This window comes from Phytophthora ramorum, assembly GCF_020800215.1.
Source record: "Phytophthora ramorum isolate Pr-102 chromosome Unknown Phyram_PR-102_s0002, whole genome shotgun sequence".
NCBI lineage: Eukaryota > Oomycota > Peronosporomycetes > Peronosporales > Peronosporaceae > Phytophthora > Phytophthora ramorum.
This window is the reverse complement of record NW_027150648.1, coordinates 5,131,502-5,156,276: the sequence shown is the minus strand read 5'-3', so window position 1 is coordinate 5,156,276 and position 24,775 is coordinate 5,131,502. Positions and strand designations below refer to the sequence as shown.

General features: G+C 54.9%; 8 protein-coding genes across 8 annotated transcripts; 4 read left to right on the top strand and 4 right to left on the bottom strand.

Annotated features, from left to right (window-relative positions):
- Positions 1-247: 247 nt before the first annotated feature.
- Positions 248-655, bottom strand: KRP23_2996 (uncharacterized protein; the record flags this gene model as incomplete). The annotated part of the gene is made up of 1 exon (XM_067887794.1): positions 248-655. The coding sequence occupies one exon, from the start codon at positions 653-655 to the stop codon at positions 248-250; it is 408 nt and encodes a 135-aa protein (XP_067750354.1).
- Positions 656-1,661: 1,006 nt separating this feature from the next.
- On the top strand, positions 1,662-2,075 carry KRP23_2995 (uncharacterized protein; the record flags this gene model as incomplete). Its single annotated transcript, XM_067887793.1, has 1 exon — positions 1,662-2,075. The coding sequence occupies one exon, from the start codon at positions 1,662-1,664 to the stop codon at positions 2,073-2,075; it is 414 nt and encodes a 137-aa protein (XP_067750353.1).
- A 2,215-nt stretch (positions 2,076-4,290) lies between these two features.
- On the top strand, positions 4,291-5,587 carry KRP23_2994 (Spondin-1; the record flags this gene model as incomplete). Its single annotated transcript, XM_067887792.1, has 3 exons — positions 4,291-4,464; positions 4,515-5,479; positions 5,545-5,587. The coding sequence occupies 3 exons, from the start codon at positions 4,291-4,293 to the stop codon at positions 5,585-5,587; spliced, it is 1,182 nt and encodes a 393-aa protein (XP_067750352.1).
- A 265-nt stretch (positions 5,588-5,852) lies between these two features.
- Positions 5,853-6,626, top strand: KRP23_2993 (uncharacterized protein; the record flags this gene model as incomplete). The annotated part of the gene is made up of 1 exon (XM_067887791.1): positions 5,853-6,626. One exon carries the CDS (start codon positions 5,853-5,855, stop codon positions 6,624-6,626), a length of 774 nt encoding a protein of 257 aa, XP_067750351.1.
- A 1,567-nt stretch (positions 6,627-8,193) lies between these two features.
- On the top strand, positions 8,194-8,730 carry KRP23_2992 (uncharacterized protein; the record flags this gene model as incomplete). Its single annotated transcript, XM_067887790.1, has 1 exon — positions 8,194-8,730. The coding sequence occupies one exon, from the start codon at positions 8,194-8,196 to the stop codon at positions 8,728-8,730; it is 537 nt and encodes a 178-aa protein (XP_067750350.1).
- Positions 8,731-8,949: 219 nt separating this feature from the next.
- Positions 8,950-16,104, bottom strand: KRP23_2991 (Thrombospondin type-1 domain-containing protein 7B; the record flags this gene model as incomplete). Its single annotated transcript, XM_067887789.1, has 1 exon — positions 8,950-16,104. One exon carries the CDS (start codon positions 16,102-16,104, stop codon positions 8,950-8,952), a length of 7,155 nt encoding a protein of 2,384 aa, XP_067750349.1.
- A 608-nt stretch (positions 16,105-16,712) lies between these two features.
- KRP23_2990 (putative ankyrin repeat protein) lies at positions 16,713-22,176 on the bottom strand (the record flags this gene model as incomplete). Its single annotated transcript, XM_067887788.1, has 15 exons — positions 16,713-16,905; positions 16,982-17,443; positions 17,509-18,091; positions 18,164-18,245; positions 18,304-20,550; positions 20,616-20,714; positions 20,824-20,922; positions 20,996-21,094; positions 21,173-21,271; positions 21,349-21,447; positions 21,546-21,644; positions 21,709-21,810; positions 21,877-21,924; positions 21,994-22,074; positions 22,156-22,176. The coding sequence occupies 15 exons, from the start codon at positions 22,174-22,176 to the stop codon at positions 16,713-16,715; spliced, it is 4,413 nt and encodes a 1,470-aa protein (XP_067750348.1).
- A 551-nt stretch (positions 22,177-22,727) lies between these two features.
- On the bottom strand, positions 22,728-24,557 carry KRP23_2989 (Crossover junction endonuclease mus81; the record flags this gene model as incomplete). Its single annotated transcript, XM_067887787.1, has 3 exons — positions 22,728-23,960; positions 24,023-24,123; positions 24,188-24,557. 3 exons carry the CDS (start codon positions 24,555-24,557, stop codon positions 22,728-22,730), a joined length of 1,704 nt encoding a protein of 567 aa, XP_067750347.1.
- Positions 24,558-24,775: the final 218 nt, after the last annotated feature.

The window sequence follows — 24,775 nt, the reverse complement described above, 5'->3', positions numbered from 1 at the left end:
AGAATGACTCGAGACGGCGTCAAGCGCAGAGCTGAAGTCGAGGACAGCAATTCTGTGGTGTGGTTGCTGTGCTACCTGACGAAGCAGAGGTCGAAGCAGACGCGTCCTCTGTTCCGTCGACAGGAAGAGTTTCCCACTGTGCGTCTCCATAGTGAAGCACTCGTCGGTGTTGACCTTTTCTCCAGGGACTGGGTCGATGACGTTAGCCAGTCTCCACTCTCGCAGGTTTGGTCTCGACTCCTGATGGTTACCCCCCACTTGGGTCAATGGTGACTTGCAGAGCGTAGTGGAGACTGTTGTGGCATCGCCCGTCGGCTCGGAACACGTCGGTCGCTGTAAGTTTCTCGCAATTGGCGTCTTTGTAGTGCTCCAGCAGCACGTAGAAAGTGTCTCCGTACGCCAGCTTGAGGTATTCAGCTTGACTGTAGCCGCAGAATTCGTACTGCGAGCTGTTCCCATCGGGTCCAAATTCCTCACTACACGGCGTCCCGATCATACAAGGAGCTGACACAACTGTGGAAAACATCGCCGTGCTTCTTACTGTGCAGCTGGGGCTTTCATTTACCTCATAGACGCGAACGGCAGTGTCGAAGGCGAAAACTGGTGCCAAGAGCACGACAGCCAGGAAGCCAACGTCGAGTCGGAGCAGCCTCATGGACTGAGAAGAGACACCAAATGACAGCTTCGAGAAGGAATGGAGCAAAGGTGAGCTTTAATGGGATGGAGCTGATCTCACCCCCGATTCCATTTCTGGTTGCCGTTCGGTTTTGAGGTATTGTGCTAATACCTCGCTCAACTGCAAGATCACTGCGAGGTCCCATGCAGGCTGAGTGTCCCAAACAATAGTATTAGGAGATAGCTAAGCCAGAGCAGAACTTACTAGTGTTCATGCGAAGGCTGGTGTTCTACTTTGATGCCAACCAGGGCACTTGAATCCGTCGGCACGCTCGTTGCTGAGTCAACAAAGTAGACCTTAGGTGCTGACGCCTTCACCGGGAGGCGAAACCTCTATCGATATACAGCGGGTCCGGAAATTGAAGGAACCCCATGTTGAAGTGGCAAATCTGTTAGATTTTTTCCATAAAAAAAGCAAATATAAAAAGCTAGTATTTAATATGACCTAGCTGTGGCTGGTTTTGTCAAGGTCGTCGGAAGAGAGGCAAGGCAGTTTATGTAGTCAGGGTAAATTGAGTTGTGATTGAGATATTGAAGTGTCAAAGTACAAAATAGATACATTACGTAGAGACACACTTGCTGTTTGTTCTACATATATTATGACTAGGTAATGTCATATCAAACTCTAAAAGAGGTTTATGTGAAGTACACGGAATATGGGAAAGCCCCTTGCATATCTCCAACAGATTTTAACTGTCAAGGTCGCCGGAAGAGTGGAAGCGAGACAGCTGATATAGGAGAGGGTTAATGGAGTTGTGATTGAGAGTTATAGTTTGTCGGCAGTGGCAGAAACCGCAGCCCCATACAGTGCTCATGGGAGTTAGTGTCCGATGAAAAATAGCGTCCACTTAAAAGTAGTGTATAGGACACTAATTCTAATATTTGGGCATTAGGAAACCATTTCCAAAAATACTGTCCATCTAAAAGTAGTGTCGTGCAAAACATCTATCTTAAAAAAGCGATCGGCAGGACGGCACTCCACGAAAATGGCCGCGCTCTCTCCATGCGGTGGATGCGGCGAGCTCGTCGGGAATGTGCACGTCTGTCCCGTATGCCAGATCAGTATGCACACGTGGTGCGGTACGCCAGAAGGCCCTGAAGGGTTTGGTCAGAAGATAATGTGCCCAAAGTGTCTCGCGCACGAGCGGCCCGTGAATATCACGTCAGCTTCGCCGATTATCGCAGCCTTCGACACGATGGCTCGTCAAGCCACGACAAGCAATGGTGCCGCAGTCAAATCCACGGTCACTGGAAACAACATTGGAACCACCAACTCTGGTGAAGATGGTGCCAGTACTGTCATAACGGCGGAACACGGTCGTACTGTCGTCATTTTCGGCACGAAGCGCAAGCGCCAAGATGTCTCAACTGTGTCCAAGCGTCGTGCAGTTGTGATGTGATGCAAGAACAGCATGAACTCGGTGAGACGGCGCTCGCCAAAGCTGCGGTTGACCATTTTCCAGAGGTTTTCAAGAATGAGAAGTCGAGACTCCGATCGGAAAAAGGCGTCGAGATGGTGGGCTGAGCGTGGAACGCTGACTGATCTCCCGCGGGGGTCTCGTACCGTGTCGAAGGTCACGCCCGACGGGCGGAAGGTCCTTGAAGTGAAGGCGTTGCCAGGACGCGGGCGTCCTCAGAGTGAGTGGGTGTCGTGGCTCTATCCAGAGCTGCTGTCGGAGTTTACACGTCTACGGAAGGCTGGGCTTCAGTTTGACACGCCCCTTCTCCGTCAACTTGCAATCCGTACAGTCGAACAGGCAACTGGCAAGTTCAACAAGCAAAGCCGCGACCACAAAGGCGTGACGATCATCGAGAGGCTGACAAACTCTTGGATCCAGTATTTTATGGAAAAACACGGTATTGTACTCAGGTCACAAACGGGGAAGAAAAAGTATCGGAGAAAAAGACAAAAGAAATCCGAGCATCCGTGGCGAGGCACCTCGGTCGTCTACAGCATGGCTTCCTCAGTGGCGACCTAGACGAAGACACCATCGAAAACATAGACGAGACCCACTTTGTGATCGACTTCGACACCGGAAAAACGCTTGGCTTCGTGGGCGAGACTTCCATTAAGTATGCAGAAGTCGTTTCAGGGGGCGAAGGAATGACGATGGTCGTCAGACTTACCGGTGGCGCCAGCGGTCGTGTCATGCCACCGATGATGATTCTACAGAACGCCAGTGCCAACTATCCAATACGAGGCGTCCCAGACGATGTTCAAGGCGTGTGTTACCGCACCGGACCGAAAGGGTGGATGGACAAGCGTGTGTTTCGTCAGTTTTTGCTCGAACGTCGAGCCATCCGTGCCGATCCTCACGGAAAGAAAAAGGCGATCTTTCTCGACAACTGTGGAGGGCACCTGTCAGCAGACGAATGCGCTGAAGAGTTGCGAATCCTCAATGCGGATCTGCACTTTTTGCCACCCAACTCCACTGACCTCTGTCAGCCAGCGGATTCGTTCGTCATCGCCAAGCTGAAATCGATCTGGGCGCGAAAGTGGAATGCCAAGAAGCTCGAGCTGATCATGGACGGGGATTGGCAGGACAAAGTGCGCAACGATAGTGCGTGGTCAGGTAAGTTGAAGAACCCAGGGAAGCCTTTCTTCTTGAAGCTGGCCGCTGAGTGTGTGCAAGAGCTCAACACCCTCAGAGACAAGAACGGGCTGACGTATGCTCGGAAGGCTATGATTCGCTGCGGTATGTCCCGAGACGTTGATGGGGTTGGACTATGGCACAGCTGTACCCCCACCTTCAAGAAATCATCAAGGAGTACCCCGATGAGTTCGCAAGAAAGGACAACTTTCCATCCACTTCATAAAATTTCATTCTTGCTTACATCACTCTTGGAGTTGTGATACGATATCCCTCTGTATGCCTGGGGCCGCTGTGACTTCCGATTGTAGACGCAGTGTTCTGAGATATCAGAACGAGCATCGAATCTTCGTCAGAAGGGGCGCCCGACTCATGGTGCTTAGCATACTGGCGGTCAACCTGTTCACACGAAATGCCGGACGGCGGTCGCGTTAGCAGTTCTGTGCGCCGGCTCTCGATGTGAACAAGAAACCCCAGTATGATCCGCATCATGATCCGAATCAAATGTTGGTGGATGGAATCGAACCATCGACCTCTCGTTTGGTAAACGAGCGCTCAACCACTAAGCTGCACCAACGTCACGTCCCTGTCGCTGATTGGACACTAATTTCTTGTTGTCGGAAAATACTGTCCTCGACACTATTTCCTTATCAGGGTTATTAGAGTCTGTCGAAAATTAGCGCGACGGACACTAATTTCCATATTTTTCGATTTAGGTCTCGGTCGAAAATTAGTGTCACTGACACTAATTCCAATGAGCACTGTAGTTTCTAAAGTGTATATTTGTGTAAAATACATATTTAGCGTAATCCGTCCATGAAAAATTTAAGTAAGGATGATAGGTTTTATGTGTGGGTTACATATGTGAGACCGTGAAAGAGTTAACAGTTATGCGAATAATTGCAAAAGAAATGTTATCAAAACTATTCAAAACAATTACAAAACAAACTGTATTGAGCCAATTATTGGGTACCAGTCTACTTGCTACACCTTTATACCATCTGCGGAATGTCCTCAATGGAATATGCTTCATCCTCCGGTAGACTGTGCGCTTGATGTGTGGGGGCTGTGGGGTGACTATGACGCTATCACTGGCATCCGCAAGCGTACACGTGCAGTGCTTCAGCAGGCTGTACGTGGTGGTTTACCATGCGACGAGACGCAGCAGACAGAGAAAGCAGCACCCGTGAACTGCCAGGTCGGCAACTGGAGCGACTACGGTCCTTGCAACGACGCTGCGGGTGTCAGACTCGGGCTCGTCCGATCACCGTGGCCCCGTTGTACGGCGGACTTCCGTGTCCCGACACCACGCAGGACGCCAAATGCGATCCTGTCAACTGTATCGTCAGCGACTGGAGCGTCTGGGCGTCGTGCGACGCCACCACGGGACTCAAGCCTCGGCGACGTGACATCCTGCAGAAGGACAAGTACGGCGGCGCCAGCTGCCCGGACACCTCGGACACTGCGCCTTGTGACAAGGTGGACTGCATCATGAACGACTTCGATCCGTGGACGGCGTGCGATGCCACCACCGGCCGCAAGACGAGAACTCGGTCGGTGCAGGTATGGCCAATGTACGGCGGGAGTGCATGCCCCGCTGCAACGGAGGAGGGGTACTGCGAGCCGATCGGGTGCAAGCTCAGCGACTGGGGCTCGTACGGAGCGTGCAACGCCACTACCGGGGTCAAGACGCGCACGCGAACCGTCACCACGAGTCCTCTCTACGGCGGAACCGCTTGCCAGACACTCACAGACACGGCCCCGTGCGACCCGATCAACTGCCAGGTCGGTGGTTTTGGCTCGTGGTCCGCCTGCAACAAGGACACTCTAACGTCGACGCGAACGAGGAAGATCACGGTGACTCCCATGTATGGCGGCATCGACTGTCCGTGTCTGTCCGAGACGTCGACGTGCAAGATGCCGACTCCGACCAACTGCACGGTAAGTGCGTGGTCATCATGGACCAAGTGCACCAGCACGTCCGGCACGCGTTCACGCACGCGGAAGGTGGTCACTGCAGCGGTCAACGGCGGTACGGCGTGTCCGGCACTGACCGAGACGGGGTCGTGCGCTGGGTTGACGTGCACTATGGGTCCGTGGTCGAACTGGACGACGGGCTGCGACGGCTGCGGCATGCAGACGCAAACGCGCGTCATCTTGGAAGACCCGTACGTTGGGAACCCGCCGTGCCCGGCGACTATGGATTGGCGCGAGTGCGTCTACAGCAACTCGACCAACGACTACACCCCGCCTGCCACCGCGTACATTCTTCTGGCAGGTTTTTCGAGCTCTGCCTGTACATGTATTGCGAGAACAGCTAACGTCGCTTTCTTATCCTGGTCATGGATGCGGTCGCTGCGAGGCAACAGGTATTCAACTTTTGGTGATTCAATGCCAGACCCAAAGATATCTCCCTGGTCACCCATGATCCCTGCTAACTTAGGCCTTAGTAACTGGATAAGGTTTTTGGGCAACGAAGTCCAAGTCGGCACTGCTGCTTGTGACTTCGATCGATTCTAGCTCTGCATTCTCCAAGTAGCAACCCGAACCGAGTGGTCCAGACCCCCACATTCCCTTCATACAAGCATGCTGAGATGGGTCTCGCGAGCCATCGCCAGCCTCCTCGTTTTCTCAGACGTCGCTTTCGCCCGTGACGAGTCCCGCACGCTCTTCTTGTCGACGTATAGTGAGGATTTGGCGTGCTCTGACATCGTGTACGCGAGAATCGACAATGTGCGGTGCACCGACACGTCAGTTTGCACGATTCATAACGAGAGCGACGGCTCGTTTCACGACACTGAGATGACGGCCTGCATTCTCGACCGAGAGGAATTCCTGAGCTCGGCGTTCAATGGTGCTGCGTACCTGACTGTCGAACTCTATCCAGCAGACTGCCTCGGGAAATCCTACAACACCAGATCGTTCCTGGCCGACGGAAAATGCCACCCGTACGCCCTAAACAGCCACTTCAAGGTTGTTCAGGACAAGGACGGCACCACGTCAGTGTTTAGTGCCGATTCTGGTTGCGAGTCGAACAACTGGTACGAGGAGTGGTCAGCTGATTCAGACACGGAAGTCAACACAGAAGCTTGCCTCTCGGACGGCAGCAGGACGTGGAAGTCTTTCTTCGTTGCAGGTGCCGCCGCCGCGGACAAATCGGCGGGTACGACCGATTCGACTTCAAACGCGTCAGCTACAGCGGCCCCCGTGACGACCGCTCCTCCAGTTTCGACTACTGCGACTCCAATAACTAACTCGACGACCTTAGCGTCCTCCTCTCGACAGTCATCGCACTCCTTCGCGGTTTCAGCTGCAGCCCTGTTTGTTAGTATGATCTTGCTAGGAACCATGGTCCCTTGAAGGACAGAGGAAGAGTTTATACATACCCGAATAATATCATTACGTTTCATTTACCTAGTTGATGCGGGGTAGTTATTCTCTGAAGGTGTTGGCTCTACTGGCTCATAAGTATTAGGAATGGAATAGAAATCATTGATTCGACTTCACCTCGGTCACGTGTGTTGGCCATTTACTTACTTGAAGAACATTAGAGTCGGGTGCTTTGCATTTTTCCTTCCCCGACGATACACGCATCACGAGCGCCGAATTATTCCCCGCAGCTTTCGAGTCCCATCTCGACACCAAACATAAAACACGAGAGCAGCACATTTAACTTTTTTGCACTTGCGCTTCTCCTGCGCTTGCTCCAACAGCGTAAGTTGTTTCAGGATTTCACTGAGCTGTCGGTTGACTCAAATGAGCAAGTTTAACCCGAGAGACCTGAACTTTTCGCTGACCTGGATGGTCGATAGTTTTCGGCAACCCTCCTTGGCAAGTCAAATCTTTCCTTTGGAGCTCACCTATTTTCCGCTAGAACGCTGTACTTTGTTGACATTTCAGTTCACCAGCGGAGCCTCGAAAGCTGGAAGCAAATGTCAAGCTCTCGTCCACAGGGTTCAGCTCACGGACACATCCTGTGCTGCCTCAAAGACCGGTGATTTTGGCACTAGTACCCAGGTGTAATGCTAATTTTCCGTTGAACCTTGCCGTAATTGAGTTTTACTTCTGCAGTACAATTTTCTGGGAAAGATCTGCAACGATACTTTCGCTTTCACTGTCCTTACCGCGACGATGCTAACGAGGGGTGGAACGTTTGGGCGACCAAGATAGGTGGAGATGTAGTCAGCAACAAACTGTAGTTCCGTTGGCAAGTCTGAAAGCCGCAATTCAACGGATCTGTGGTGGTAAGTCGCGCTGGCGGCGGTTGCCATACCTTTTATACAATGACAGCACGAAGGCAATTATGCTAGCGGCATTGTGACAGTTGTTAGTGGTGATTCAACGTCTAAAACATTTTACCAACTTCACCCTGTGCCTCAGACAAACTTCAGCACCGGCATTTGTATCTCGATAGAGGTTTCGCCTCCAGGTGAAGGTGTCAGCACCTAAGGTCTACTTTGTTGACTCAGCAACGAGCGTGCCGCGGATTCAAGTGCCCTGGTTGGCATCAAAGTAGAACACCAGCCTTCGCATGAACACTAGTAAGTTCTGCTCTGGCTTAGCTATCTCCTAATACTATTGTTTGGGACACTCAGCCTGCATGGGACCTCGCAGTGATCTTGCAGTTGAGCGAGGTATTAGCACAATACCTCAAAACCGAACGGCAACCAGAAATGGAATCGGGGGTGAGATCAGCTCCATCCCATTAAAGTTCACCTTGCTCCATTCCTTCTCGAAGCTGCCTTCATTTGGTGTCTCTTCTCAGTCCATGAGGCTGCTCCGACTCGACGTTGGCTTCCTGGCTGTCGTGCTCTTGGCACCAGTTTTCGCCTTCGACACTGCCGTTCGCGTCTATGAGGTAAATGAAAGCCCCAGCTGCACAGCAAGAAGCACGGCGATGTTTTCCACAGTTGTGTCAGCTCCTTGTATGATCGGGACGCCGTGTAGTGAGGAATCTGGACCCGATGGGAACAGCTCGCAGTACGAATTCTGCGGCTACAGTCAAGCTGAATACCTCAAGCTGGCGTACGGAGACACTTTCTACGTGCTGCTGGAGCACTACAAAGACGCCAATTGCGAGAAACTTACAGCGACCGACGTGTTCCGAGCCGACGGGCGATGCCACAACAGTCTCCACTACGCTCTGCAAGTCACCATTGACCCAAGTGGTGGGGTAACCATCAGGAGTCGAGACCAAACCTGCGAGAGTGGAGACTGGACTAACGTCATTGACCCAGTCCCTGGAGAAAAGGTCAACACCGACGAGTGCTTCACTATGGAGACGCACAGTGGGAAACTCTTCCTGCTCGACGGAACAGAGGACGCGTCTGCTTCGACCTCTGCTTCGTCAGGTAGCACAGCAACCACAGCCACAGAATTGCTGTCCTCGACTTCAGCTCTGCGCTTGCCGCCGTCTCGAGTCATTCTCATCGCGTTAGTGATTCTGTGCGACTTGGCAGCGTAGAATCATGCGTACAATCGAAGTTGGCCCACAGATTTATCTGCAATGTGCAAGAGAAGACAACTACTGTAGTAGCTAGCTACCGTATTCGAAGACAACGCTGAGTGTATCAACAAAATACGTTTATTCACAGGGTAACAAAGTGAACGCCAAGCTATCGTTCTACAACACACATGCAAAATGCAGTCAGACGCACACACTTGGCGTCTCACGTCCACCAGCTCACTCGGTGAACGCCTCCGCCTCCAGTCCAGTAACTTCGCCTCCAAGAAGAATGTACGCGGTGGCAGGCGGGGTGTAGTCGTTGGTCGAGTTGCTGTAGACGCACTCGCGCCAATCCATAGTCGCCGGGCACGGCGGGTTCCCAACGTACGGGTCTTCCAAGATGACGCGCGTTCGCGTCTGCATGCCGCAGCCGTCGCAGCCCGTCGTCCAGTTCGACCACGGACCCATAGTGCACGTCAACCCAGCGCACGACCCCGTCTCGGTCAGTGCCGGACACGCCGTACCGCCGTTGACCGCTGCAGTGACCACCTTCCGCGTGTGTGAACGCGTGCCGGACGTGCTGGTGCACTTGGTCCATGATGACCACGCACTTACCGTGCAGTTGGTCGGAGTCGGCATCTTGCACGTCGACGTCTCGGACAGACACGGACAGTCGATACCGCCATACATGGGAGTCACCGTGATCTTCCTCGTTCGCGTCGACGTTAGAGTGTCCTTGTTGCAGGCGGACCACGAGCCAAAACCACCGACCTGGCAGTTGATCGGATCGCACGGGGCCGTGTCTGTGAGTGCCTGACAAGCGGTTCCGCCGTAGAGAGGACTCGTGGTGACGGTTCGCGTGCGCGTCTTGACTCCGGTAGTGGCGTTGCACGCTCCGTACGAGCCCCAGTCGCTGAGCTTGCACCCGATCGGCTCGCAGTACCCCTCCTCCGTTGCAGCGGGGCATGCACTCCCGCCGTACATTGGCCATACCTGCACCGACCGAGTTCTCGTCTTGCGGCCGGTGGTGGCATCGCACGCCGTCCACGGATCGAAGTCGTTCATGATGCAGTCCACCTTGTCACAAGGCGCAGTGTCCGAGGTGTCCGGGCAGCTGGCGCCGCCGTACTTGTCCTTCTGCAGGATGTCACGTCGCCGAGGCTTGAGTCCCGTGGTGGCATCGCACGACGCCCAGACGCTCCAGTCGCTGACGATACAGTTGACAGGATCGCATTTGGCGTCCTGCGTGGTGTCGGGACACGGAAGTCCGCCGTACAACGGGGCCACGGTGATCGGACGAGCCCGAGTCTTGACACCCGCAGCGTCGTTGCAAGGACCGTAGTCGCTCCAGTTGCCGACCTGGCAGTTCACGGGTGCTGCTTTCTCTGCCTGCTGCGTTTCGTCGCATGGTAAACCACCACGTACAGCCTGCTGAAGCACTGCACGTGTACGCTTGCGGATGCCAGTGATAGCGTCATAGTCACCCCACAACCCCCACACATCAAGCGCACAGTCTACCGGAGGACAAGCGGCCGTCTCGCCGAGCGACGGACAGTCCGCGCCGCCGTACAAAGCCTGCTGGGTGACCTGGCGACTCCGTGACTTGGTGGCATCAGCATCAGTGCATTTCGTCCAGTCCCCGAAGGGCCCAACAGCGCACGGCACAGGGTCACACGTTGCTGTCTCCGTGAGCGTCGGACACTTGCAGCCACCATACAAATCCTGTTGCTTGACCGTTCGGACGTGCGATTTCTTGCCAGTGTCGGGGTTGCAGGCGCTCCAGTCGCCCCAGTCGTTTACCGTACAATCCACCGGATCGCACGCCTTGGTCTGGATCGTGATGTCACAACCTTTGCCTCCGTAGAGCGCAGTCTGAAGCACTGGGCGAGTCAACGTCCGCTTGCCCGAAGTCGGGTCGCAAGCGGACCATGTAGCATCCCAGCTCCCCAAGACGCAATCCACTGGGTCGCAACTGGCAATGTCTTCCAGCGCTGGACACGCCGCGCCGCCGTACAGGGCACGCTGAGTGACATCACGCCTTCGGGTCTTCTTGCCACAACTTGAGTCGCATGACGACCAGCTCGTCCAGTTCCCCACTTGACAGCTAACCGCACCGCACGGCACTTCTTCGCGGGTAGCAGTGCAGGCAGTGCCGCCGTAGAGTGCTGGCTGCACCACCGATCGTGTTCGAACAGAGCTTGTATCGCTGCCGTCGCTCTTGCAAACGCTCCAGTCTGACCACAGTCCCATGGCGCAGTTCACCGGGTCGCACGCGGCCGTCAACTCCAGTGATTCACACGCCTTCCCGCCGTACTTGGGCTGCGTACTGATGGTGCGTCTGCGGGTCTTGGTTTGAGACCCAGCATCGCAGCTCTCCCAATCTCCCCACGGACTCATGACGCAGTGAACGGGGTCGCACAGCACGTCGTTGGTCACCTCCGGACACTCGGTGCCGCCGTACAGCGCCTTCTGAAGCACGTTTCTAGACTTCGTCTTCTTGAAACTCACCGGGTCACACGCTCCGTAGTCGCTCCAGTCGTCCACCTTGCAGTTGACGGGATCGCACGGCTTGGTGTCGGCAAGGCCGCCGCATTCCGTGCCTCCGTGTCTTGCTGTCTGCGTGGCCGAGCGCGTGCGAGTACGGAGACCCGATGCCGCGTCACAGAGGCCGTAGTCGCCCCAAGGGCCCAACACGCAATTGACCGGTGGGCAATTCACATCCTGCGTCAACTCGGGACAAGCAGCTCCACCGTAGAGAGGGTTCTGCGTCACGTTCCGGTAGCGGTGCTGCTGCGGGTCGTCGCTGTCGCACGACGTCCACGTAGACCACTCGGTCACGCTGCAGCACACTGGATCGCAGTCCTTCTCTTGGCTCAACGCGGGGCACGCTAGACCGCCATACAGCGGCTGCTGCGTCACAATGCGAGTCTGCGTACGCTTGCCAGTAGTGGCGTTGCAGTCGCTCCAGTCACTCCACGCAGACACCGCACAGTTAACAGGGTTGCAAGGTGCCTCCATCACAAGTGCGTCGCAAGCAGCTCCACCGTAGAGGGGCAGCTGCAGCGCTTGTCGACGCTTGTAGCGCTTGCCGCACGTGTTGTCACAAGCACTCCAGTCACTCCAGTTGGGGTCGACGGTGCAGTCCACTGGGTCGCACGGTGCAATGTCTTGGAGAGCGTCACAGACGCTTCCGTTGCGCTGCGGAGAGCGCGTAATATCTCGCGAACGCTTCTTCGTTCCGGTATTGTCGTCGCACTTCTGCCACAAGCTCCAGCTTCCGAGTTCGCAGTTCACTGGGGGACACGCCCGCGTTTGGGTCAATACGTCGCACGCATCACCACCGCGAAGGGGGTCCTGGGTAACCGACCGCTCTCGAGTTTGCGTCGGCGTGTAGTCCGTGCACGTAGACCAATCTTTCCAGTCGGTCAGGGCGCAGTCGATGGGTGGACAAGCCACCTCCTCTGACAGCCACGGACACGCGGAGCCTCCAAACACGGGGTTTACCGTTATTTCACGCGTGCGAACACTCGTCGGAGTGTCAACAGTGCAGATGGTCCAGTCCGTCCAGCTGCCGACAGAGCAGTCCACCGCTGGGCAAAGGTCCGTGTCAATGAGGTCGGGGCACTCGGTGCCGCCGCGAACAGCAGGCTGCGAGATGGTTCGATTACGAGACTTGACGTACGTGGTGGAGTCACAGTCGCCCCACTCCCCCCAGTCGCTCACCGTACAGTTGATCGCCTCGCATGGCTGCTCGTCCTTGAGTGCAGGGCAGAGCAGATCCGCTGCAATGTCATCAGTGTCCGAGACACCGCAGGTGGATGGCGGCGGGGGTTGTTGAGTGACGTCGCGCGAACGAGATCGAGTGGGGGTATCCGCCGTGCAAATGGACCAGTCGCTCCAGTCACTGACCAAACACTTTTGGCAGCTTCGGGTCTGCGTCAACGGAGGACAAGCACTGCCACCATTGACAGGCTGCACGCGAACCGTTCGATTCCTCGTCTGGAGGTTGGATGCCGGGTCGCAGTCGCCCCACGTGCCCCAAGCAGTAACGCCGCAGTTCACGGCCGTGCAGCTCGCCACGTCCTCTAGGGCTGGGCACGCTTTGCCGGTGCCTCGACGTGACGTCACTACTTGACGAGTGCGTTTGCGGTTTCCACTAGCATCGCAGGCGCCGTACTGCGACCACCCGCTTACCGTGCAGTCACGTGGGGCGCACTTGTCCGTCTTTGTGAGCGCCGGACAGGCCTTTCCGTAGCCCTTCGGCTGAACAACGATCGCTCGCGTCCTGGTTCGGGTGCCGGTCGGCTCGTCACAGGCAGAGTAGTCACCCCAAGCGGAGACCTGGCAATCCACAGTGCAGCGCCTGGTATCCGTCAGACACGGACACTTGTTGCCGCCGTTGGCTTCTTGCAGCACTACACGCGTCCTGTTCTTCGTGAAAGTGTCCGGGTCACACTCCGTCCAGTTGCCCCAGTCTCCCACCTTGCAGTCTACCACTTGGCAGCTTTCAGAGTCCTTTAAAGGAGGGCAGAGTGCACCCTTGCCCGATCGAGGCGTGGTGACTACACGCGTGCGTGTGCGCTGGAGCAGGCGCTTTGAGCAAGTTCCCCAATCACTCCAGGCACCCACTTGGCAGTCGACGCTCGGTTTGCAGCTACGCGTCTGTTGGAGGTCCGGACAAGCCTTTCCGCTTGGCCCGGCGCCTTGCGTCACATTCCGAGTGCGGCGCTGGGTGTTTGAAGCTGGATCACACACCGAGAAGTCCGACCAATCGCCAACCTTGCAGTCCACGCGCTTGGGGCAGCATGGCTGAGACGCCTGAAGGGCTGGGCAGCACTTCCCGCCGTTCTTGGCCTCAGTGATCACCGTTCGGTTGCGCACGCGGACGAGGAGGTCAGCGCTGCAGACTCCCCAGTCGCTCCAGTCACTCACGGCACAGTCTACCTTGACGGCAGGCCTCTCTTCCATGAGGGGCGGGCACGCTAATCCACCGTCAGGCTTTTGAAGGACGTCACGGAAGCGCCGCTCTTTGCCGTTGGCAGCTTTGCTGGAGCAGGGCGTGAACGGCGACCAAGAACTGACAACGCAGTCCAAGGGTTCGCAGTTCTTCACTTCCTCAAGAAGCGGACAAGCCACACCGCCAATACTCGCTGCGGTGATAATAGAACGACGACGTGATCGCTTCTTGGTGAGCGGGCTGCAGCCGCTCCAGGAGTTCCAGTCGCTGACCTTGCAGTCGACAGGCTGGCAAGCTTCTTCTTGAATGAGGTCTGGGCAGTCTGCACCACCGAAGGCGCAGGCCGTCGTCACAGTACGGCGACGCGTGCGCTTCCCCGTAACTTGCGAGCACGCGCTCCAGCTTCCCCAATTGGTGACTTGGCACGGCACTGGCGCGCAGGCAACGGCCTCCACCAACGCTGGACATGACGCTCCACCGTCTTGGGGGGAGGTGAGCACGACGCGAAAACGGGAACGCTGCTTCGTGCCAGGATCGCAAGCCGAGTACTGGCCCCAGTCGCCCACGATGCAGTTGGTCTTGTTCAGCGGCGCGGTCTCCTCAAGCACCGGACAAGTCTTGCCACCGTCGCAGTTTTGAAGAATCGAGCGTCGGCGGTACTTGTTGTCCCCCCGCAGCTCGTACGAGCTCCACGGACTCACCTGGCAGTCCACCGGGTTGCAGTTTTGCTTGTCAACGAGTGCTGGGCACTCGGTTCCACCGTACTTTGCAGGACTCACGATCGTTCGGGTGCGTTGCCGGACACTGGAAGCTGTGCACGGGCCCCAGGTAGTCCAATCGTTCACTTGACACGGCTCCGGGTCGCACGGAGTGAAATCTTGGAGCACGGGGCATGCAGCGCCATCGCCCACGGGCTGCTGCGTGACGATTCGAGTTCGCTTGCGGTTCATGGTGCCGGCGTCACACGCTCCGAAGGAGCTCCACGCACTCACTTGGCAGTCACCACAGTCCACCCACTCTTCGAGAGACGGACACGCTGCTCCACCGTCGTTTGCGGGGGTCACTACAATTCGCGTGCGTCTACGTTGGGTCCCAGGAGGGCACGCTCCAGCTCCATTGCCATCCCATACCCACTTACTCACCTTGCAGTCTACTGGTTGGCAAACCTGTTCTTCTTGCAACGGTGGACAAGCAGCTCCGCCGTCGCAAGGACGCACAATTGGCCGAGAATGGCGCTTGTAGCGCAAGCCGTCGGTAGCCTTGACGAAGTAGTCGAACGGACTCCAGTCGCCCACCGTGCAGTCTTGAGGAGTGCACGACTGCGTCTCCACCAGGGCAGGGCAGATCTTGCCTCCGTAGCACGAGTTCGTCAGCACTTGACGCGAGCGCGTGCGTTGCAGCGTCTTGGCGTTGCACGACGTCCAGTCGGTCCAGTCTCCCACGACACAAGCAATGGGGTCACACGCACTCGTCTCCACGAGTGGCAAGCAATCAGCTCCGCCGTTAAGGGCTGCAGTCACCACTGATCTCGATCGGGTCTTGGTGCCCGTGAGCGGGTTGCAGACGGAGAACGAGTTCCAGTCACTCACTGCGCAGTCGGCGCACGGCACCGTCTCCTGAAGGGCCGGGCAGTCCTTGCCGCCGTCTTGTGCTTGGGTGGCGACAGTTCGTACGCGAGAACGCAGCTTGGTCGTCGGGTCACACACGCCACTCCAGGTCCAAGGACTCACGACACAGTCGATGGGGGTGCACGTGGCTTCTTCCGCCAACGGGGGGCACGGGTTGCCACCGTCCGCTTGGCAGGTGATTTCACGAACTCGCGTCTTCTTAAGACCGAGGATCTTCCACGGACTCCACCCTCCGACCGCACAGTCCACGGGCTTGCACGACTGGATGTCGATCAAGTCTAGAGGACATCGTGTACCCCCGTACTGAGGGAACGTCTGCACGAACCGTGTGCGGGTCTTCTTACCCAGCAGGCAAGCGCTATAGGGCGTCCACTCACTCACGACACAGTTGATGGGGTCGCACGGCGCGTTGTCGATGAGAGGTGGACACACTGCACCGCCGTCTTGAGCCGGCAGCGTCATCACTCGGGTGCGCTTCTTCTTGCCGCACAGGGGGTCGCACTGGGAGAACTCGGACCAGGGGCCGACTTGACAGTCTTGGGGGACGCAGCCTTGAGTGTCTTCGAGGGTCGGACACGCAGCTCCGCCGTTCCGCGGCCACACCGTGACCGACCGACGTCGGGTCTTGGTCGAGTAGACGGAGATGCACGTGTTGCTGAAGCAGCCCCAGTCCCCCACTTGGCAGTCCACCGGCTGAGGCTGCAAGATGGACTGGACGGCGCCGTACACGGTGAAAAACGTGTTGTCCTCCGCCAGAGTAGCTGGCGACGCTGCTAGCACCAGCACCAGCAAGTGGTTCAGGAGCATTGCGACACAGGAACGACACTTGACTCGGACGCTACGAAAGACTTGTCGACTGGGGATTGAGGTGAGCAGGACGCGGGCCTTTTGGAAATGAGCAGCCTGCGATGCTAGTCAAACTGCGAGCGAATCTTTGCGGCGGAGGCTTCCAGGCCGTCCATTCGCCTGTTGATTGGCATGAGTGTTTGTCTTGCTTGTCAAGAGCTGGATCCGCCGTTTGAAAGGCATGAACAGTCGCTTTCGACGATATCTTCTTCGCGACCAGTCGCGATCCAAAGGCCGCGATCCTTTTGACAAGCAAGAGTGATGGTCACCAACTTGAAGTGGGTGGCTCTGGTCGTTTTCGCTCAACGGCAAAGTGAGCAAGACTAACAGCAAAGTGAGCAAGGACTCGATAATAAAAGCACATGTGCCATTGCTCTGACCTCATGACAGCACAACGGTCAGTGTTATGGACGATATGCTGGAACGGAATCGTACCGGACAATAGCGCTACTGAATTCTGTCGTTGTGCAGGCGACAAGAGAGCACCGCCAAGCCGATATACGCCACGAAAAATGCATCTCGTTAACAGAATTACTCGAAAAGCGCTTGGTGCTCACGTGGGCACTTCATCAATTATCTACATTTGCATCGTTGATGGTGGGGAACTGGATCGAGACCTCACAGGTTACAGAGGGAGACGGCGACTGCTGCGTTTGTCCATGCAGCGAGATCGGGATCTTGAGACTGATTGTTCTCGAGCTAAAGTCGTCAGTTTGAAGTTGTGTGAACTCTCCCTCTCCACAGCCCAGGGCCTTGTCGGCCCTACAATTCAAATATCGGATTAGCTAACGGTAGCTGGCAACAGGAAACACCAGGAAGCACCACAACAAAAACGCACCTAATGCAGCCGGTAAACTGCCGAGCTTGGCTCAGCCGAACCTTCAACGTGCAGTCCTTCAGCGTAACGAGCGTGGCCACTTTCTGCAGTACATGCACCTCTTTTGGAGGCCATTCCACCCCGTCCGAAGTACTACACAACACTCCACTGGTTTGTCCAGATTCCATGGCTCGAGTATCCTTTTTGTGAACGACTTCCCAGTCGCAGTATACCTGCTTCTGGGATCCATTGAACCCGTTCTTGTGTAGATCGTTCGCGTTTGTGAATTGAAGCGAGACGGTCGCACGCGGATTGATAGTGGGGAATTTGATCGAGACCTCACAGGTTACAGAGGGAGACGGCGGCTGCTGCGTTTGTCCATGAAGCGAGACCGGGATCCTGAGACTGATTGTTCTCGAGCTAAAGTCGTCAGTTTGAAGTTGTGTGAACTCTCCCTCTCCACAGCCCAGGGCCTTGTCGGTCCTACAATTCAAATATCGGGTTAGCTAGCGGTAGCCGGCAACTCGACGCACCACAACAAAACCAACCTGAAATAGCCAGTAAACTGCCGGGCTTGGCTCAGCCGGAACTTCAGCGTGCAGTCCTTCAGCGTAACGAGCGTGTCCACTTTCTGCAGTACATGTACCTCTGGGTTTGAAGACCACTCCACGCGTCCTACCGTCGTACTACACAGCGCTGCACTGGTTTTCCCCTGATCTATGGCTTGAGTATCATTTCCGTGAACGACTTCCCAATCGCAGTATACCTTCTTCCGGGATCCCTTGAACCCGTTCTTGTGTAATTCGTCCGCATTTATGAATTGGAGTGAGATGCTCGCACACGGAGTGAGGTAACCTTGCAATGCCAGCATCTCTGACGGATGCAGCCAGACGTAAGACCCGTCTTTTGTTGTGGTGCACTGCAGGTTGGCAGCGTCGGGGATAGATAGCTCACTGTATCCAAGCTGCTCCAGCAACTCGAGGAGGAAGGCCATCCGCGCCGACGAAGACATGCTTGAATTACTTGATGACATGCTTGAATTACTTGATGACACCACCGTGCCTGGAATAAGGTTCGCCTTTTCGAGAATCGATTGGGCAGTGCATGTGCTATTTACCCACTCGGAAGAGGCTACAAGGCAAGTCACGACGATTTAGTTTAGCGAACAATTAAACACCCATGCCACAATTTAGAAAGTTTTACCCGATAGCGTCCAGCCCACAGCAGTACTGACGACAGCAAACGGAATCGCTGCAGTGGCAATCGACAGCGCTGATATGCCAACCTACATAACAAACACGATCAGTCCCCGTTTGTTTGCCTCTGCTATCAACGAATCTTACCTGAATAAACGTGCTGTTGTCTGCGACAAAGCGTTCGAATGTGTTTGGGACGTTGATCAGCATCGGTTTGTGAAAGCACTTGCCCGAGATATCGCTGTGAATCCGTAGCTCTATAGTCTTTGCGTTTTCCGAATACGAGAGCGTCCATACCGCGGGAAATCGACGCTTTTCACGGTCAGTAATGAGCCTTTTGAGCACCGCCAGCTCGCGGCTAACTTCGAGCTCATTCAGTCTCCCAGGGATTGTCCACGCTTTCTCAATGAACCACCTAAAATCTGGTGGTAGCCACGTATGGTTTGTCCGTAGTTGTTCCTCCGTCTCTCCATTTCCAATCTCAAAGTTTAGATGGTGCCAGCCACCGTCCGGGTCGACATGACGCTTCATCTCAGTGTTACCCTTGCTCGACGTCAAACCCGGATACTCATGCAGAACTTGCTCCATCGCAACAACGAAGAATCGCATTTCTGCCCACGCGATATCCTTTGTCCTTGCTGCAACTTCAATCAGGATTTCATCGTACAGTTGATCTTCGTGAGGAATCAAGTAAATGGCAGCAGCAAACTCCCCGTCAGCAAAACACTCAAAGCGATTGCCGCCTATCTGACGAGTAGCGTCGGCGCGATAGGATCGTGCGGCGAACTTCACGAAAATTGCCTCGGAGACACTAACGGGTAAGGTATACTTCCACTTCGCGATGTGTCCTGTATGGATGTAGTGCCGGGCCAGCACAGATTCCTGTCTTGCTAATGGTCTCCGAAGTGCTGACTCTCTCAACCAGTAAGACGGCACTATCAAATCAGCTTCGTCAAGTATTGTTTCTTTGTTTGCTGGGTACGCCAAGTTGAAGCACAGCAGCAAATGCTTGAATCCATGCACCATTCTCTCATCAAATGCTTGCAACCTTCTCCACAATGGAAAGGTCATTAGCAGCGAGTGGTGTAGGGTTCCATCTCGACGAAGAGCATCATAGCTTCCACCAACTCTACCCTCGTGCTCGTGGTTGACGACCTCGCGGATAATGTCAAGCACAATCGTTGGGTCCAAAAAGATCCGGTCATCGCTCTCGTTGTTGCCGTTCTTGTACCACAAAATGTCCCCCAAGTTGTGGAGTGCAGTGAGGATATCTCGGCAAACCCGGCCAGTCAGATCAGGCACCGCTTCCATTAAGAGCGTGCATGCTTCGTCGATTGGCAGCATCAAGTTTTCCAGCTGATCCTCTCGTTCCACGTTTGTGATTGCTAATCGTTGCAGCTTGACAATGCTCTCGAGGACTTGAGTATACAACTTTGGCATTGGGAAAGAAATGGATGGTTCACCGACAATCATGCGCTTGATCATTTCTTGCGCTTCCAGGGCCGAATCCGTAGTTGCAGCACTTGTGGGCATCAGATACTGATCAAAGTCTTGCTCTAGGGTCTTCACGGCATCGTCATCCCATGCAACCTGACGAGCGAGACCGCAGAGAAATGTTATGAGACGCGTATTCACATCGATGGCTACGCCCCTCCTGCTCTCTTCAGATACGAGGTCGGACTTCGTTCCAATCAGCTTGAACCGGGCGTCTGGCTGACGCAGAAGCACCAAGCGCAGCCAATGGAGAACGTTCTCTTCGAAGAAACGGTTCATGCATTGTTGACGCCTCACCGCAGAAAGCGTTCTCACCTCCACCAGTTGTTTAGCGTACACGCCAAGGTCAACGCAGAGAAAATATACCGTCTTCTCTGAAAAAAACAGCGGGTTTGAGACTTGGTAGATGTCCTGGCCAGCATGATCCCAAAACGTTACGTTGTATCGTTCCTCCTCCGCCTTAAACGTGAATGAAAACCGATCGATCCCAACCGTTCGATCGTCTTGATCCACCACGAAGCGAGCTCCTTCCGTTACCGATTTCACGAAACTTGTTTTCCCCCATGTGCTTGGACCAATGACACAGAGCTTGCAGCGTTTGACAATATCACCATCGGAAGTGTTCTCCAACTCATCGAGGTATGTTCTGACTGCAGTTTCTCCGCCTTTGATAAAGTTGGACGAAACGTTTACCAGCGACTTACCCTTCTTGAAGCATTCGTGCCAGTACCGTGCACATTCTAGTAGTCCCAATTGATGGTCTCTCAGGAACGACTGGGCTGGTGCTGACAACATTGGCTTCGAGCCTCGTGAGCACAGCAACTGTGCAACAGCAATGCTTTCATTGTCGAGTTCGTGCTGCTGAGTTGAAATCATGTTACCGAGCGGATTGTTGCCAGCCTACACACAAAACGACAGATTTTAAGTTTCCAGTCTGGACATTAGGTGACGAAAACTTAACTAACCTTGTCAAGTGCGTCAATCTTGGCGTCTCGACTTAATAACATCGAAATCATGGTCGTGTTGCTAAAGCACACCGCAAAATGAAGTGCCGTCCTACCAGTCTGCATCACCAAAACCAAACATCACCAATACAAAACAACCCGAGTGGGGGGGGACCCGTCAAGACTGTTACGAACATCCTCTCAGGCATAAAGTGCAGTGAGGGTGTACCTTGTCCTCAGCAGCTACATCAGCACCTCGCCCCAAGAGAAATTTAACCATTGTCGAATTCCTGTAACATGCCGCAATGTGAAGTGCGGTCTTATTATTCTGCATCAACACATTTTATCTCAGTTCAATGCCCAATTTGAAGGGGGAAAAGCATATATACTCCGTATTGTACCTCGTCGCGAGCTTCCAAAGCAGCGCCATGGTCCAACAGCAACTCAAGCATCTTCGAATTGCCGCTGCTAACTGCAACGTGCAAAACTGTGCCCCCATCCTATATCACATCCAACAAATCACACAACTATATTAGACACAGCTTGAAGACCCAATTCCATCTTCACAACCAACTCACCTCTTCTTTTGCCGTTATGTCAGCATTTTCCACTAGCAGCAACTTAACCATCTCCAAGTTTCCACTCCTTACAGCGATGTGGAGTGGGCTGCTACCGTTCTGCTCAATAAGACAACGGCAATTGTCAGACATACATATCACCGCAAATCACAACTGAATAATTTTTCGGCGCTCACCCCGTCTGTGGCAGACAAATCAGCCCCATACTTCAGCAGCAGCTGAACCATCTCCTTGTTACCGCTTTTCACAGCGACATGGAGCATTGAGCTACCATCCTACACAGCCACGCCAAGTGCACCATAACAGAGTACATACCAGCTTCCGTTAGACACTATCAACAGTGCGACCACTTCAGTAACTTTTGTCATCGCACCTGCCTCCCAGCAGTCATATCCGCGCCATGTTCCAGCAGCACCGCAGCCATCTCCGTGTTTCCGCTGTCAAGCGCCAGACGCAATGGCGTGATACCAACCTGGTAGTGCATTGCATCAAATGTTAGTAGTTGACATCCTCACTACTAGTCTCGCAGTACGCACTTCGTTCATCGCGTTGATGTTTGCTCCACCGTTAAGGAGGCTCTTGACCTTCTCCGCAGCTTTGCGATCGATCTCCTCCCATGGGTCCTTCGACTTGTCGTTCTAATAGAAGTATATCTCATTTAGATACGGGACCCTGTCAACAGCAACGATTTGATCGCAACTCACGCTTTCAAGGTATTTCAAGAGACTCTGCCGCCCTCCTCTAATGATCCACTGGAATGTAGCATTCGCACCACCAGCTCAGCAAAGTAGACCACAATGGGGAATTGTAGAGTCACGTACGAGGTCTAGCGTAACCCCTTGCTTCTTCAGGCATTGACGACGGTCCACTAGCACTTGGTTTATGATCGCGTGAAGTGGGTACTGCGGATGAACAGATACAAACATGGTTAGTGTCAACTGGATCCCGTCCCGATTCCCCGGTCCTTGTGTGCTTTTCCTCACCTCCCCCACCACGAGATCCATCCCGTCGACTGCAAATTGAGAAATGATGCCTCAACGGTCGAATGACACTAATCCGGTGGGTATGTGTGCAGCACTGCGAGGGTATTTCTGAACGCACATGGATATTTGGTTCATCGTTTCCCGCCAGGCAGCGCATGCGTAAGGGTTCACAACAACCAGGCCGCAAGTGCACCAGCCACCGGTGTTCTCTCGATAGTAAGCAGATTGAGACTGTATCCACTCGAGCAGGATCCAGGCGAGTTCCGCAGTTATAGTATATGATGAATCGCCGCATGAGCCCGGGATCTTACCGGTCCGATCGGCTGATTCACAAAATAATACACCGGGGGCTGAAAGCGCAAATCATCACGGGTGGGCGATTCATGTCGTATGAATGAGGTTGCTGAACAGGATGTGGTCGTCCGTCTGCGTCGAATTCGCGCCCGACGACGTGGATGGTTCTACTGCAAACGGTAGACCTGACAAGCCGTTTGACGGGAAAAGAGAGCAGGCTGGGTCGAGATGCCGACTAATGTCTTGCTGGCTGAATACTTGAGATAGTTCAAGGAGGTTCATGAGTCTTCCGTGTACTCACTGGCAATCAACAACTCACCGAGAGATTCACGCGCTTTTGCGCCGAGTCGACGCTGGGTCTTCCCGCACCGAACATGTTCGACCTCACTGTCTCGACCGCGCTTCCGCAAAGCGCTCTCCAGTTCACGGAAGTTCTGATACTTGGCTGAAAGCCCCACCGTCTTTGCGGCACTAAGCCCTGGCGCCTGCATGAGCATCCTCTGGAAAATCTCACGCACTGTGAACTGCGTCTTCTTTCGAAACTGCGAATTGAAGGGGCCGAAGGTTTGCAGAGGCAAACAAAATGTCCGCGCAAATGCGATGCTATCGAATTTGCTTTGCGCCAGGAAGTGTGAGGATGCAGGCTTTGCAACTCTCGGATTAGACGGGAAAATCGCCAGAAGACGCGCGTACACTCGAGCGAGGAACGCCACGGTCTCGTCCGCGTTCTGACACTGCTGAACGAAAAAGTTGTTTTGCACCTGAGTGCGGCCCATCGCCGTGTGGAGGCCGCCCGTACGCACTGCGGTTATCTGTGTGAGCGAGCCCTCGATGAGATAGATCACACGCACCTCGCCGCACTGCTCGCGCACAGTAGCTAGACGCGTTTTCTGTTCGAAGAAACGACGGTCAATGATGCTTCCCGACAAGTCATGCACTTCCTTCCGCTCAACAATGACGTTCATCATGAACTCCTGCGTCTCTCCTCCGATGCGATGCCGGCGCCCAATCCATTGAACGTCACCAACGCCAAGCGCACGCACCTCGCAGTTCACATTTCGCTCCAGCAACTTCCGCTCCAGAATACGCGGGTTGCGTCGCTCGATGACTTCGCGATGATCCAGTAGCAGCACCAACTCCCACGTATCCGTATCTCGGATCAAGTCTTCCGGTGCACGACCCACCACTTCCGGTGCACGACCCACCACTTCCGGTTCCGGCTCATGCACCCGCTCACACACCACATCATCGTCCGAGGCTTCCAGCTCAGCACACGTCCAATCCGGACTCGACGGACGCTGCCGCGCGACTCCTTTTCCTGAAGTAGCACTTGGTCTAGATGATGTTGCTGTAGCTGTAGCTCCATCTGAGAGTGATCCCGGACACAACTCTGCACTGCGTCTGCCTTTCTCCGCGAGAAAGTAATAGCCCAAGTTGGACCTCCTGACCACCTCGTGCGTCCCGCTCAGTGATGCCAAGCACGTCCTCAACTTCCCACTGTTGCCCTCGTACTACACCAACAAAACCTCGATCAGCACAACATGTCCAACCTCCGCCTCTCCTATCTGCTCACCCCTGCGTCCTGCATCCTCTTGAGCAGCGCGTCACTGGCCACTGCGGTGTCTTCATCCACCGCATGAGCGTCTTGCAGCGCCAGCAGCACAAACCACGGCTCTACACAGCCACAATGGTCACAAATTAGTACTGGTCCCTAAAATAACATTCCTTGGTCCCTTACGTTTCTTGTAATTAGGGACGTAGGCCCTTGTGGTCCCTAACGGCGCGTTCCTCGTCGATTTCTCAGGTTGTACGCGCGCTACAGCCGTTGCAGATGGCGCAATCACTGACGTGATCTCGTCCGCTTCCTGCTGCAGCAGACCGCGCTTGCGTAGAATGCCGTGGATTTGGTTGGCCAGGTAGTTGCCGATGTGCCGCAGCTTTTTGGCCTCGGCGGCGCTGCGCAGCGGCTCCGCGTGCGCGCGCACGGACGCGATGGCGCGCGCATAGTTGGAGGACAAGTGGGACGACTCGCGCACGCGTTGTTTGAGCGCCAGCAGCTCCTCCACCAGCAGGTCGTTCTCCTCGTGCGCGCAGCCCTGTTGGCCCATTATTGAGTGACGGTAACGTACGCCATGTCGCCAGTATATAACGCCTCGACAATACACAATGTCGTTGTTAAAGAGTGACAGTTTAGTGACACAATGCGTCATTTTGAAATTCTGCTCCAGGAAAGCCCGCGTCCTCCCGCGTCCTCCCGTGCGGTGTGTGAACTTCCCAGCGTGTCGACCGCCTTCTCTTCAGTCCACTGTCGTCTGGACGTCCTCGT